Here is a 13658-nt window from a genome sequence, read left to right on the forward strand (position 1 = left end):
GACTCCCAACACAGCAGTTGGGTCTAAAATGGCGGCAGCCCTGTTTGGCTGCGGCTGCATCGGCTCGCTACAGTTTAACGGGTGTATCGACATTTTGTTCTGTGTGCATGGTTACAAAGAATGACAATAAAGGTAAATTCTATTCTATTCTTCTATTCTAACAGTTCACTGTAATTTTTTTTTTTTTTTTTTTTTTTTTTAATCATAATAATAACACTAAGGCGACATTCTTTTTCTTCGTGGCGGCAGTAGCTCAGGAGGTTGAGCGATCGTTTTAGGATTAAGGGATCCCAGTTCGAATCCTGGCTTGTCCGTGTTACATGCCGAAGTGTCCTTGGGTAAGACACTGAAACCCCAATACCCCCAATAAGCAGGTTAGCGCCTTACATGGCTGCACAGATCACAGCCGCTATTGGGAAATGTGAAGCACAATGTAAAGCGCTTTGGGAAGTCATTGACTTGAAAAGCGCTATATAAATGCAGATCATTTCAATTATAATAACTAGCACAATTTTCTGTAATTGTTGTTTTTCATCATATTAAAGATAATACATTAATTAATTAAGAATCAACAATTAGTTATTTTTTCGTGCATTGATTTTAAGATATTTATGAAGAAAAAATGGGTCCATTAGTCCTATTTTAAGTTTTTAAAAAATGCATATTATTTAATTTTCGGGCTAAAAAATGAACATAATATATTAATTTGCTTTAATTGAGATTTGATGAAATGTTCTATTTATAATGGATGTAAAATGATGTATAATTTGTACATGTAGATGTCTGCAGATAATTCTATACATAAATGCACATGAGAAAATTAAAAAGGCGACATTCTTTTTCTTCCTTGTGTAATTCTGAGATATCATGTTCTAAGCTGTGTTGGCAGACACCCCAAAAAACTCAAATCAAATTTATTTGTAAAGCACTTTTCAGGCAATAAATTGCCAATCAAATTACTGTATAAAACATTCAATGTACAAAAAGACAAATGAACAATAAAATCCCCTCCTCTATCCCCATCCAACAACTTGAAACATCAAATACACCAACGCAGAAAACAGTTAAATACAATAAAAGACAATATATAGTGATAGAAATGAAAAAAATATGATAGTAAGGCACAGACTAACCATGTGAGGAAAGGGACCTGAGTGAGGCTTATCCACACCGTTAGGAATGGAAGCAGATGGCCTCAGGAATTTCAGCCATTGAACCACACCCTACCAGTGAGGACGTTCACGTGAGAAAACACAAAAAAAAAACACTACCAACAACAACTGCAAAACCAAAAAAAGGGGAAATAGAGTAAAGTATGTTACAGTTAGGGCAGCAAGGCAGCGCATTGGTTAGCGCGTGTGTGGCACAGTTCTGAGGTCATGAGATCAAATCTTCCTGTGTGGAGTTTGCATGTTCTTCTCGTGCTTGCATGGGTTTTCCTCCGGGCAATTCGGTTTCCTCCCACCTTCCAAAAACTTGCCTTTCAGGTTAATTGCTCGGTCCAAATTGTCCCTAGGTGTGGATGAGCGAGTGAGTGTGTGCCCTGCGACTGACTGGCAACCGGTTCAGGGTGTCCCCTGCCCACTGCCCAAAGATAGCTGGGATGGGCTCCAGCAACCCCGCGACTCTATCGAGGATAAGCTGTGCAGATAATGAATTAATTTTACAGTTACCAGTTCAGGGAGTCCCCTACCCACTACCCAAAAATAGCTGGGATGGGCTCCAGCACTCCTGCGACTGTACTGAGGACAGGCGGTGCAGATATCAGCTGGATGGATGTTACAGTTTAAAAGTTAGAAGTTAATCAAATCAAACAAATTGAGAACCCTTTTTTCATCTGTCCCTATGCTAAATGTTTTACCCCAATGCAGCCTGCTACTCAAAAAGTTTGCCCACCTCCTGAATTAACCCATAATATTACCACACAGGGTTTGGGAGCTCATTAAACTTCATATGTTCACTGTTGAGATACTTAATGATAAATACCCACATTAACAAATTGTAAAGTGGCTAACCACTCTGCACACAGCGCAAGGCACTCCCTTTGCTCTCTTGCTCAGTGCAGACACATTTTAAGTGGTATAAGGGACACAGGCTGTGGCATTATTATTATTATTATTTTATAGATTTGATTAAATCAAATCACCTACAGAGAAATCAAATGTCCTGAAGAATTAGCTTTTGTTTTGAGAGTGTGTTTTGCCCGTTTTCTTCAATTTTATCTTTAAATATACTTTATGGTGTTGCTCTCTCCAAATTAAAGAAAACATTTTTTTTTAATATTTAAAAAAATCCCGACCCCTGCTCTATACCTCAAATCAGACAACTGAAACCTAATTTAGGACATCATGTCTTACAACGATTTTATCATTTGTTTACCAGTCAGACAATATCCATAGGAATAGCGGCCCATGGTTAGTGGAGGCAATACCTGATTTTGGCCAAGCTGCCATGCCAGGAGAAGAAAACAAAATATTGATCTATTTCATTTTTTTGTATTTGCGGATACAGGGTCTTGATCGAATTCTTTGGCAATGCATGAAGAAAAAAAAATCAAATTTTTCTAATCAGTATTTATAAATAAATATGAATGCATACATTTGCATGTACATGTTGTATTTCATTTAGTATTGGATTCATTGTAGACCATTTCATCAAACGCTTAGAATTAAAGCATATTCTTTTATTATTCTCCTTTTAAAAACATTGATTATTTTCCAATCAAGGCAGGTGTTTTTTTTACATTACTTTGGATAAATATCTTGATAAATAAAATAATGCAAGATAAAAAAAAGAGCAAATACAGAAAACGCACAATTAAACAAATTATATAAAAAATGACAACAACATAATTTGAATCTACACAATGCACTACATGATGTTGAATAAAAAATATTTCGTTGTGAAGGGGGACACAAATGCACAACATAGTTTTAATTTGTTTTTTTGGGGGGTGTCCGTAGGTTCAAAATATTGTACTTTCTGACGCCATCTTCTGGCTGAAATCATCATTGCAGCCTCTGTCAAGCTGCTTGTATGGCGCGTGGATGTACGTGTCTCTCTTAGACGCGCTTGAATAAATTATTCTTTTTTTTCATCTTTTTTGGGGGTTTGGGTTGGCATTTGGACTGTATTTGAAACGGTCCTTTTCTTACTTTCACCATTTTCATCCAAGAAAAAAAGGAATACTTTGAGCACGTTTGTGAAATCCCTCTCCAACATCCTCATCTTTGGCTTTTTTATTCTTCTACAGTAACTAAATAACAGCCTCTACCTCTAAAAATGTTGGTTTATAAAACAAATGGCTTTTGTTTGACTATCCTTGAGGATTTCTTATTATGCATACTGTCCAACACGAGTGCTTCACTCGTTGGACTTCCGCCTTTCGCCCCTTAAAAACGCCTACCACTTTTTAAATAAATAAAAAATGTTTTACCGCTTTTCAATTCAAACAACAACAGAAAAAACCAGACAGGAGACGAGTAATTCAGTCTACGGTGAGTTTAAGTATTTGTGCGTGAATAAACTGCTCTCATGAGCGCAATCGATTTCCTATTTGGTGAAAGTTTGCCACTTCCGGTTTTGAATAAGCACTTTGTGTGTTCGTTTTGATTATTCTGGAGACAGATTGTGTTTCACACATAAAAATAGCGTTCACGACTGCTTTTTAATGTCGAAAGGTTGGTATGCATGCGTTATGTGTATATTTTTTTAATATGTCGGGTAACATAAACAATGTTGGATATTTTAAATATCTTTTATTTAAGTATACGAGAACACTTTGAATCAATATTTCTTTTCTTATTAATTTAACGACATATTTTAAATGAAAACAATTTGTCGGTCAGAGGTCGCTGATTTCCTGTCGTCTGAGGAGTGCCGAGTGGTTGTGCAGCTTGCTCAGCTGAAAGGTCTGATGGGAAGCCAGACCACAGAAGCTGCCCGCGGGCAAGAAGAATCGAACCATCCGCTACTATCTCTAAGCACCGAGGAGATCTTTAGTCTGCTGGACCTCAACCAGGATGGCTTGCTGCAGAAGCAAGAGGTGATCATGAAATACCCTAAATTGTGTTCATTGTCATTGATAACAAAGTAGTGTACATTGTTTACAACCAGATTAGAACAGGTACTCCAGGATGAAAATAGAATAAAATACTTTAAAGCAGGGCTCTCTAACTCAATATATTTGAGGCCCACCAGAGCTAGGGTTTGGATGAGGTTGGGCCAAAGCACATAAAATAAAATCTAAAAAGAAAAATCATGAACAATATTTAAATAAATCAACCAGTAATAAATGTATCCATAACTTGCCTGGCCTGCACTTACATTAAATGGACAGTGTGTATTGATTGACCACTAGATGTTGCTGTATTGTGCAGTGCAACTGAAAAGGAGTGCTAAAAAGCCCAAGGAAGAATACAAACTATGGAGACTCAAAAGTGACCAAACTGCACCATTTTTCTTCTCTTTTTCTTAGGCCAGCCTCTCGTGAGGTTTTCTAAGGTACCCATCGCAGCAAGATGTCGGACGATTATGACAGCTTCCAGTAAATAAGGCTTATGTTGTGTAAACTGAATGCAAATTTCTTGACTTACGAGTGTTTTTTAAACATGCACCTTTATAGCGTAGTTCGTGTATTTCTGCTTAATATTAAATTTACATTGTGTTTTTATTGAATGATTCTTGAAGATGCTTTATAGCACAAACTTTCCTTTTAAACGTTCATAATGAGGCAGGAGCCTCAAATGATTGTCTTGCTGACCACAATTGGTCCTTGGGCCACAAGTTTAAAACCACTGCTTTAAAGAATATTAGGATTGATAGAGCATATTTATTACGTAGTAAGGATGCACCAAAATAAAATTTGGGGCAGAAACCGAAAATATAAAATGCTCGTCCATAATACTGAAGTAGCTACAAACAAATTAACCAAAATAAAAAACACTAATATTGCTAAACTCCTAAAAAAGCATTAATATTGCACTAACCTGCAAAAATAGCATACAAAATAATAAAGCGTTACATTTTACTAGATATAATTACTTGATTTTAAGTAATTGTATTACATTTTCACAGAACAAAACAAGGTGTTTAAAGTCCTTTGAACACACACGTATATATATATATATATATATATATATATATCCTATGGGTCAGCGATGTACTAAAAATGAAACCAAACAAATAAATATTAGCCAAGGCTAGCTTAACTTTTGAGATGTCTTGTTGGTAAAAGTTTGGCAGCGCTCTCAATTACATTACCTCTTATGTGCAAAATGAATAATAAGCAACATCGTGCCCAAACTCTGCCCCAAGTAAAAGCCAGATTCACAGGGCTCGCCTCACTTAAGTCGTGATATTTTCACAACATTGTTCTTTCGAAAGCCTTTTCGCGGTTTTATTGTTTACTTTGGCCAAAATCGTAAATACACTTATGGACATTTTCAGCAGAAATGTTTTGGAGCCCCGAAAATGTGTTGTATCCCTAAAGTAAATTGAATATGTTTATATCCTAATTTTATGAAAATTAATATTTGTGAACTTGAAGCAATCTAACCGAGTTTCCTGTTTAGATTGTCAGTCACTCACGCTCTAGAGATGGGACTTGGCTGAGTCCAGAAATCTTGCGCCAGATACTCAACGGTCTGAAAGACGACACAACAGGTTTGTGGTACTTATTATAATTGTGTTTTTTAAGGAGTTTCTTATTTTTGAATTAGTAAGAGCAGCGGTTTATTACATAATCTTGAAAACATAGGTCACAAACAAATGTTATTTTTCTAATTGTCACCTAAACGTAACGACGCACACTTGTGTATAGCCCTAATATTTGATTAAAAATCTGTATAAAATTTTGTTTCACTATTTCTCAGCTCAAACTAATGATTGTTAGTGACCAGCGTTGTTGAATACGTGGGGCCATGATTAAAATCATTTAATCATTTATTTATGTATCACTCTCTCTCTCTTTCTCTCTCTCTTTCTCTCTCTTTCTCTCTCTTTCTCTTTCTTTCTCTCTTTCTCTTTCTCTCTCTTTTTCTCTCTCTCTTTCTTTTTTTTTAATATATGGTGTCCCCTGCCCACTGCCCGATGATTGCTGGGATGGGCTCCAGCACCCCCGCGACCCTACTGAGGATAAGCGGTGTAGCTAATGAGATGAGATGAGATATATATAATTGTGTGTACTTTAAAAAAAGTAAACTATGAACACAATACCAACATTAATTTTACAATTTATTTATTATCCTTCAAAGTCCGACTCATCTTCCTGTTTGGTCCATTCTCTTGCATTCATCTCTGGTACCGTGAATACAAATAGTGCGATCATGAGATAACATAAGAAAAGGCATTACATTTGATCTAGATCACTGGTGGTCCAGTGCTTAGGATTCAGAGCTCTCACCGCCATGGCCCGGATTCGATTCTCATTGCCTTCAATGTTTTACGATTGTGGTCAGCGGTATTTTTCAACTGAGCAATCATTGCACAAATATGGTGATAAACTATCCTAAAACCTCATGAAAAGCACGCACCCTAACTTTAAGATATTTTAGGTTTAAAAAAAGGTGTTTTATACCCAAATTTGGTGATTAAACAATCCTGACCTTTTGTTCAGTTGAGCATGTAACGCACAACATAAAGCAGCCATCCGTGTCATTTGGGTTCCTAGCTTACAATTTTTCATCGTGCGGGCCTGGACGATATGATACAAATTGTTCTCACGATAAAACATTTCCTATCGTGCAATACTGATAATGATCACATCTTTATTTTCCTTTATTTTTTTTAAAGTTCTAATTTTTTCTGCTTTAACCAGTTATAATTTGCTCTGACGACCCAGGCGGTTAGGAGATCTGTGATTCGGCCAAGTAAAAAAAACGAGATGATTAGTCACTTGGAGCCATGCTATATTTAATAAATCAGGTGACACTTGTGATGGCAAAATGAAGCAATGATGCACTGCTGGGAAATGCTCTACACACACGTAAGGGCTTCAAGATGATGAATTTCCTCGACTACGCCATCATGCGGGCAGAAAAATGAAGAGCATGCTTTGTGCGCGCAATAAAATGATGGGGTGTAAAATACGCTCTGAATAGAAAAAAAAAATATTTGAAGAGTGTATTAATAGAGCACTTTGTGCTTATGCAACAAGTGAAAAAAAAACAGGTGAAATTAAGTGCTTATTTATTTTTATTCAATAACAATATTTTTTTTCCAGGCAGGATCTTTTTGGCAGAGAAATTCACCTGCTTATAAAAAAAAAAACTCACTTGGTACAGATGAAGCAGGGTCCCCATTCTCTCTGGTGGTTCGGGTGGTTATTAGAGTTTAAATTATCGACTTTTATCAAACATTTTAAAAAAAATTTTGTACGACGATAGTTATCGTTATCGTTTTATCGCTCAGGCGTATTTTCACATTAAAAGGTGCTCTACGATGTTTTTCAGCCACTCGTTTCAGAATTTCCCAAACTATATGACATCGACGACAAATCATTTCACATGGCCAAAAACCCATTATTGTTTAGCGCGAAAGGCTACCAGTTTGATATGCATTTTATAAATAGTAGATTATCGTGCTATTACTATGTTGTAACTATGTTATTATTATGTTCTAACCAGGCTGTGATTATTAGAATGGGCATAAAATGGGAAACAATTTAAACAGCTGCCTTGAATAATTTTACATTTAAAAATAATTTCTAAAATTGTTGAGATTGTAAAACTTGAGATTGTATTAGGGTGAAGAAAAGAACACACTCTGAGTTGCAGATTTAGGTTTTTGATAGCCCTTCCATCGGAGGCGCGTGCTTGCAGAATCGGATCAGGAAGAAAAACATGCTCTGCATAACGCCATAGGAAAGCACAGGCTAAGAAGAGCAGATCTGATTGGCTTAAACAAGGTCTTATGAATACAAGAAAATAATGTGATTGGTTTAGACAGAAAACACACATTTAAATTGAGTGAATAATGTGGTCACTAGATGGCGTGTGAGCATAATGAATGAGCAATAAAGATAGTGAAACTTTGTAACATAAAAGATACTATGCACCTCTGTAAGAAGTAATGTAGCTGGCTTCCCGGCAATAAAGTGAAGGCCATCTTGATTAATAGTTAGCGGACCCCAAAAGGTTACAATTGTAAGCTCTTCTCAGCACCAAAACAAAGGCCGTCCTGGTTAATCGTTAGCAGGCCCCAAGACGGCAACAATTGTTGCAAGAATACACCTGGATATACCGTAAATTCCGGACTATAAAGCGCACCTGATTATAAGCTGCACCCATCACATTTTGAGGGGAAAGCCGATTTTGTCCATACACAAGCCGCACCTGTATATAAGCCGCATTCACCCACATCAAATAAACATGAAATTAATCCAAGCCAAACTTCAAGTCCCGCGATTCAAACTAAATGTCCTTCATTGAAGCACACAGTCCATAAATCATAGCCGCCAAAATGAACGTAAAATGATATAGGTATTTAAAATTTGTTGCAGACCTGCAGATTCTGGGTGCTCGTTGATAGTAATCCAAGGAAAAAAAGTGTATATTTCCAAAGGTAAGGGTGGGGAAAATATACATCCATTATTGTCCGCTGTGTCCACAAAAACTCACCTTTACCGGTCCCCACTTTCCCATCAGCCCGCGCTGCTCCGCCCCTCTTTTTTTAAATTTGCTTGTGCAGAATAAGTGTCTCAAATAAATACAAATAAATACATTACAAAAATATACAGTTGCAAATACATATTACACATATTTACAAAGAAAGACGGTACATCGAGAGAGTTTTCAAAGCTTTAATAATAATAATATAACTTTCATCCTAAACCGTGCATTTGGGAGGTAGCCTCTCGCTACTAACAACACGCTCGCATAACTGCATATTAGTCTGTTAAAAAAATCAATGCCGCATACGTTGGAATCACGGCAGACCATCCGCTTCTTCCCCCTTAGTAAAGACATATAAGTTGTATTTCTCAATATCGGAAAGAAACTATATCATGATGACGCCGTCCCACGCTTCCTTACTTCAATACACCCCAGCAGTATGCCCGTTTGCATTTAACATGGAAGCTGCGTGATGAGCCTCATTTTGTGCAATTTGCACGATGAGGGTATATTTACGCTCATATGTTGTGATCTTCCTCAGCGCATATATTCCACCTGTCTAAATCTTACCTCTCATACTCAAGCGCCGGTGGTGGCCGTTGAAAAGATTACATAAACTGGCCGCATCTCTGAATAAGCCGCGGGGTTGAAAATTTGGGAAAAAAGTAGCGGCTTATAGTCCGGAATTTACGGTCATCTTTGGCTTCGTTCATTCAGATTCAGATTTACTTTATTGTCATTCGTGTACACGTGTATACAGAACGAAATGTCGATACATCTGACCCGCACAGGTTCTTTGAACGTCAGCCGGGATAGATAAGATTAACCATGTCTTCGTCAGAATTTTAGCGCAGCAGTTCGTCATCTCGCGGTTCGATGCCACTTCCAGTTGTTAAATGGTCCAGTTTATTGTCCAGAGAGCGAACGTTGGAGAGCAAAATGGATGTTAGAGGGGTTAGCCTTTAGCCTAGCTGTTAGCCCGGCCCGCTTCCTCGTCACGCCGCTGTCTTGCCACTCTGCTTCGCTGCTTTGTAGGCCGCTGGGTCTTGTTGACATAGCAGTCCGTGGCTAATAAACACTCCCGAGTGGTCGTAGCACCGAGCGCTTGATGTCGAGTGGTCGTAGCACCGAGCGCTTGATGTCCTCGTTCGGCGGTCACGCCGCTGTCTTGCCACTCTGCTTCGCTGCTTTGTAGGCCGCTGGGTCTTGTTGACATAGTAGTCCGTGGCTAATAAACACCGAGCGCTTGATGTCTGGATGATCGCATATCCAGCAAAAAAAATGCGATCGTATCTTAATCTGCAGTTCGAGCCGACTTTGTGCGCCATCAAAACTGAGTCGAAGACTGGATCTTATGGCCGACGTGTAAAAAAACCGTTGCAAGCCGATGCAGCCGCAGCCGAACAGGGCGCCGCCAGCCCCAACCTTGTCTTTTTAAAAATCCTCTTCCAGTGAGCTTGTTTTTGAGAAAGCCTATTGCGAGTACCGTTTGAACAGAGTTGAGAGTTCTCTGAAGACCATTGAAAGTGCTCCGGAGCAAACGGACAAGTTGAAAGAGCTCTACGGTCAAGTGTTGTATAGACTTGAGCGCTACAATGAGTGCAAGTCTGTCTACAAAGACTTGATCAGAAATTCCCAGGATGAGTACGAAGAAGAGCGCAAAACTAACCTCGCAGCTGTCGTGGCTGCCATGAGCCAGTGGGACAAGGCTCCATTGGAAGACTTGGGTCTTCCTGAGACAACGTATGAGTTGTGCTATAATGCCTCCTGCATGTTGATTGGCCTGGGTCAATTAACAGCAGCGTTTAATAAACTCCAACAAGGCTTTGCAATGGCGCATTGTGGGAATGTGTTCAGCCAAAACAATGTTGCACAAAGATTCACCATTCACATTGGCTTTTAATATAAACAACTAGACAACATAGTGAGTAAAATTACTGTGCGTTAAGATAAAATGTATTGCCTTTACATATGTCATCAATGGCCCTTTCACTGACGCAAGGGTTCAAGTCCCGATGTATTTAATGTTGAGCAAATTTGGTCGGCAGTATGAGTCGACTCGTGAACCATTGCTCAAATGCGATGAATTAGCACGGTAAAACCTCACAGAACTTTTGACTCATTTGTAGTAGGTTAAAAAAAAAGGGTGTATACACGAATTAATACAGTATAAGCATTTTTCTTTCTATGAGAGCCCAACTCCAAACGAACCCGCCACCTGATACCACACTGCGGCCGTGTGTTTGCCGACCACTGTTTTTCGTCAATTTTATTTAAAAAAAAGAAAGAAAAGAAAAAAACTTGCACAGACAGACGACGCTTTGTCACTATTTATATTCTCGGATCAATTTACCTTCGACTGCCCCTCAACCCGGCGGCGCAAAGGCCTCCATGTTGAAGGTACTTTTGAGGATAACATCACACAAAAGCACAACTATAATCAAACTATAATTTCCCTTACAATTCTAACAATTGATCACGTTTTTAAAGACACTGATCATGTCAATGGTTTTTTCATGCCAGGTGGAATTAAACAGTATTTCCTAGAAAATCACAACAAACCATGACGTCCACGGGCTACTCAGGTGTTCTTAAAAGGGCTACCTGGTGCCAACGTCAGAGAACACAGTTACAGACTAATCCAAAGTGGCGCAAAACATTAAGTCAAAATTACACTAAACAAATCTTAATTATTTTGTAATCATTTTAGAAAATATTTAACTTGTGTAATTTTTCAGTATTTTCTTATGAGATAGTAATTCAATATTTCATGTGTTATATGAGGACTGTTTTATGGTCATTCTTTTTTAAATGCCACAGCCGCTCGTGTTCCGTCATAGGTAAAATTACTTTTATTTTGTAAAGCTTTTTTTTCATGCAATAAAATGTAATCAAACACCCTTACGAACAAAATCCCTGGAAGTCATATACCAATGCATACAAAGATAATATATGAAAAAATTGATTTTTTAGGTTTTAGTTTTTTTATATATATCCATTAAAATGATCATGCAGGTGACATCCAACTTACAACCAGTAGTAAATTCTGCTGCTTGGACTGTATCTAGTTACTGAGTTAAGTAGAAGATTGCTGTATCTGGCTGGCTGCCAACAATGTTATATGTATTGCCGGGCTGCTGCGCTCTGTGTTTCCGAACATTGAATCGAATAACTAGGAAAGGACATTTTCTGAAAAAAATAGCATCTGCTAGAAAAAAAACTGCATTTACTGGCTGTGGTCATAAAGGCTGTACGTGAATTGAGCAGGCCGTAAATCGAATGTCAACTGTATTTTATCTATCTATCTCCCCTATAAGGTAAGTGAAACGGGACACAAGAAAGCAGCCATGTCACTCGGGTCAGGGTGACACAACACACTCTTCTGTTAAACAGCAGGGCCCGACAGCTTTCACTGGTTAACCCCTGCCGCATCATACGGGAGCCCTGCTCATCCCTTAGAACACGTCCAAACATCCCACTATCCTTTTACAACACCTCTCCACTCATTCCTATCGACAATAGGAGCTCTACCTTCCACTATATTTAGACCTCTTTGCGACAGTGCACTCATAACACTATCCATTCACGTCAATCGCGGCCTTCCTCTTGGTCAATGATTGTCATGCCCTTGGAAGACTAATTTGCCCTAATTATTTTCTTATTTTCATTAATTGTCCTAAATGTTGTTTGATTATGGCCATGTCCCTCAGTTTGAGTAACAATTTATGTGCCTTTTTCATTTTTTTATCATTTCCATAGTTTACTTGTTTTTGCTTCATGCTTTAGCATCAAGTCCTGGGAACCATAGCTAAAAAAAATAAATGTTATATAAGATTTGAAAACCCTATCCAAGAAAGAGCATTGTGGGAGTGAGTTCAGCCAAAACAGATCAGCACCTTATATGATGTTGACTAATTGTAGACACCTATTTTAGAGATGGTTAATGCACGTGACTTGTATTCTACACATATTTTGTATGGTTTTGACTATGCAAAAGAATTTGTTTTTGATTTAAAGTGGTGGGTAATCGCCTCTAACAAGGAGCTGAAAAAGCATAGTATTCCACATTTTAAAAATTTACATTTGAAAATTATATAAATGAATCAGCACATATTGCAATATAGAGCTTTTTAAAGTAGGACCAAGCAACTCTACTGCTGCACAAATAAATGATGCCAACAGCATTCGCTGGTTTGGTGACGTAGAATCACAAAGCAGAATGATTGTTGGTAGTATTCGGCACCAAGAACATTGGTTTGGTCTTGGCATTAGTGATAAATGATAAAACATGAGTTTCATGTCAAGTCAAGTCATTTTTATTTGTATAGCCCTTAATCACAAAGAATCTCAAAGGGCTTCACAGGTTATTACACAGACTATTTTTTCAGACTATTATTACACCATCCCCTGATCTGGAACCAACATGAGGGCAAGAAAAAACCTTAAAAACCTCAACATGAGGAAAATGAAGAAACCTTGAGAAGGGACCGCACATGTGAAATAGGGGAAAGGCGCCGCCAAAAACATTTGTCCTATGCGTCAGTGCTTCAGGAAAGAATGTGATATAACCCTTTCTGTGCTGCTCTAATTGATTTGATCTTTTAAAAAAGTGATCACATAACTTTGGTGGCAACAAAACAATGATTGCTAGCTGTTGGTGGTAACATGTCACCTTCGTTCATGGCAAATCTTTGCCCTTTTTCAGCAGGGTTCTGCTGGAATAAAAACTAGATTCTTGCGGATGTGAGAAGGGTCGAATGTCATTAAGTTACAGCTTAATTAATTTGGTTTCATGTTGTCCGCTGCCAACAGCTTTAACATAGCAAGCAATACGATCTTCCGTCTCCACCTCTGTGGATGCAATTAAGTGCTACGGTACGCTACATCAAACTTCCTCGTCTCAGTGTTTAAGAGAAGACGTTTTTTTTTTCTCTTACCCCTTTTTTGCCCGTCTCCTCATCAGTGTTAAATATTTATTTTATGGGGTCTTCTGAGGGTCTGTTACACTTAGCCTCCACTCTGCTGTACGCCTTGCGTGTGTGGGAT

The 13658-nt window shown here is 38.2% G+C and overlaps 1 protein-coding gene across 1 annotated transcript in view; it reads left to right on the forward strand.

Moving 5' to 3' along the window:
• The window catches only part of LOC148370368 (transmembrane prolyl 4-hydroxylase-like), a 33479-nt gene that overhangs the window by 7375 nt on the left and 12446 nt on the right, over window positions 1-13658 (forward strand). The window contains exons 4-5 of the mRNA XM_088332884.1: window positions 3849-4045; window positions 5574-5664. Of these exons, the coding sequence (XP_088189010.1) occupies window positions 3849-4045; window positions 5574-5664 (288 nt within the window). The remainder of the gene's footprint in view (window positions 1-3848; window positions 4046-5573; window positions 5665-13658) is intronic.

Source organism: Urocampus carinirostris, chromosome 3, assembly GCF_059441175.1.
Source record: "Urocampus carinirostris isolate Australia breed hairy pipefish chromosome 3, RoL_Ucar_1.0, whole genome shotgun sequence".
NCBI lineage: Eukaryota > Metazoa > Chordata > Actinopteri > Syngnathiformes > Syngnathidae > Urocampus > Urocampus carinirostris.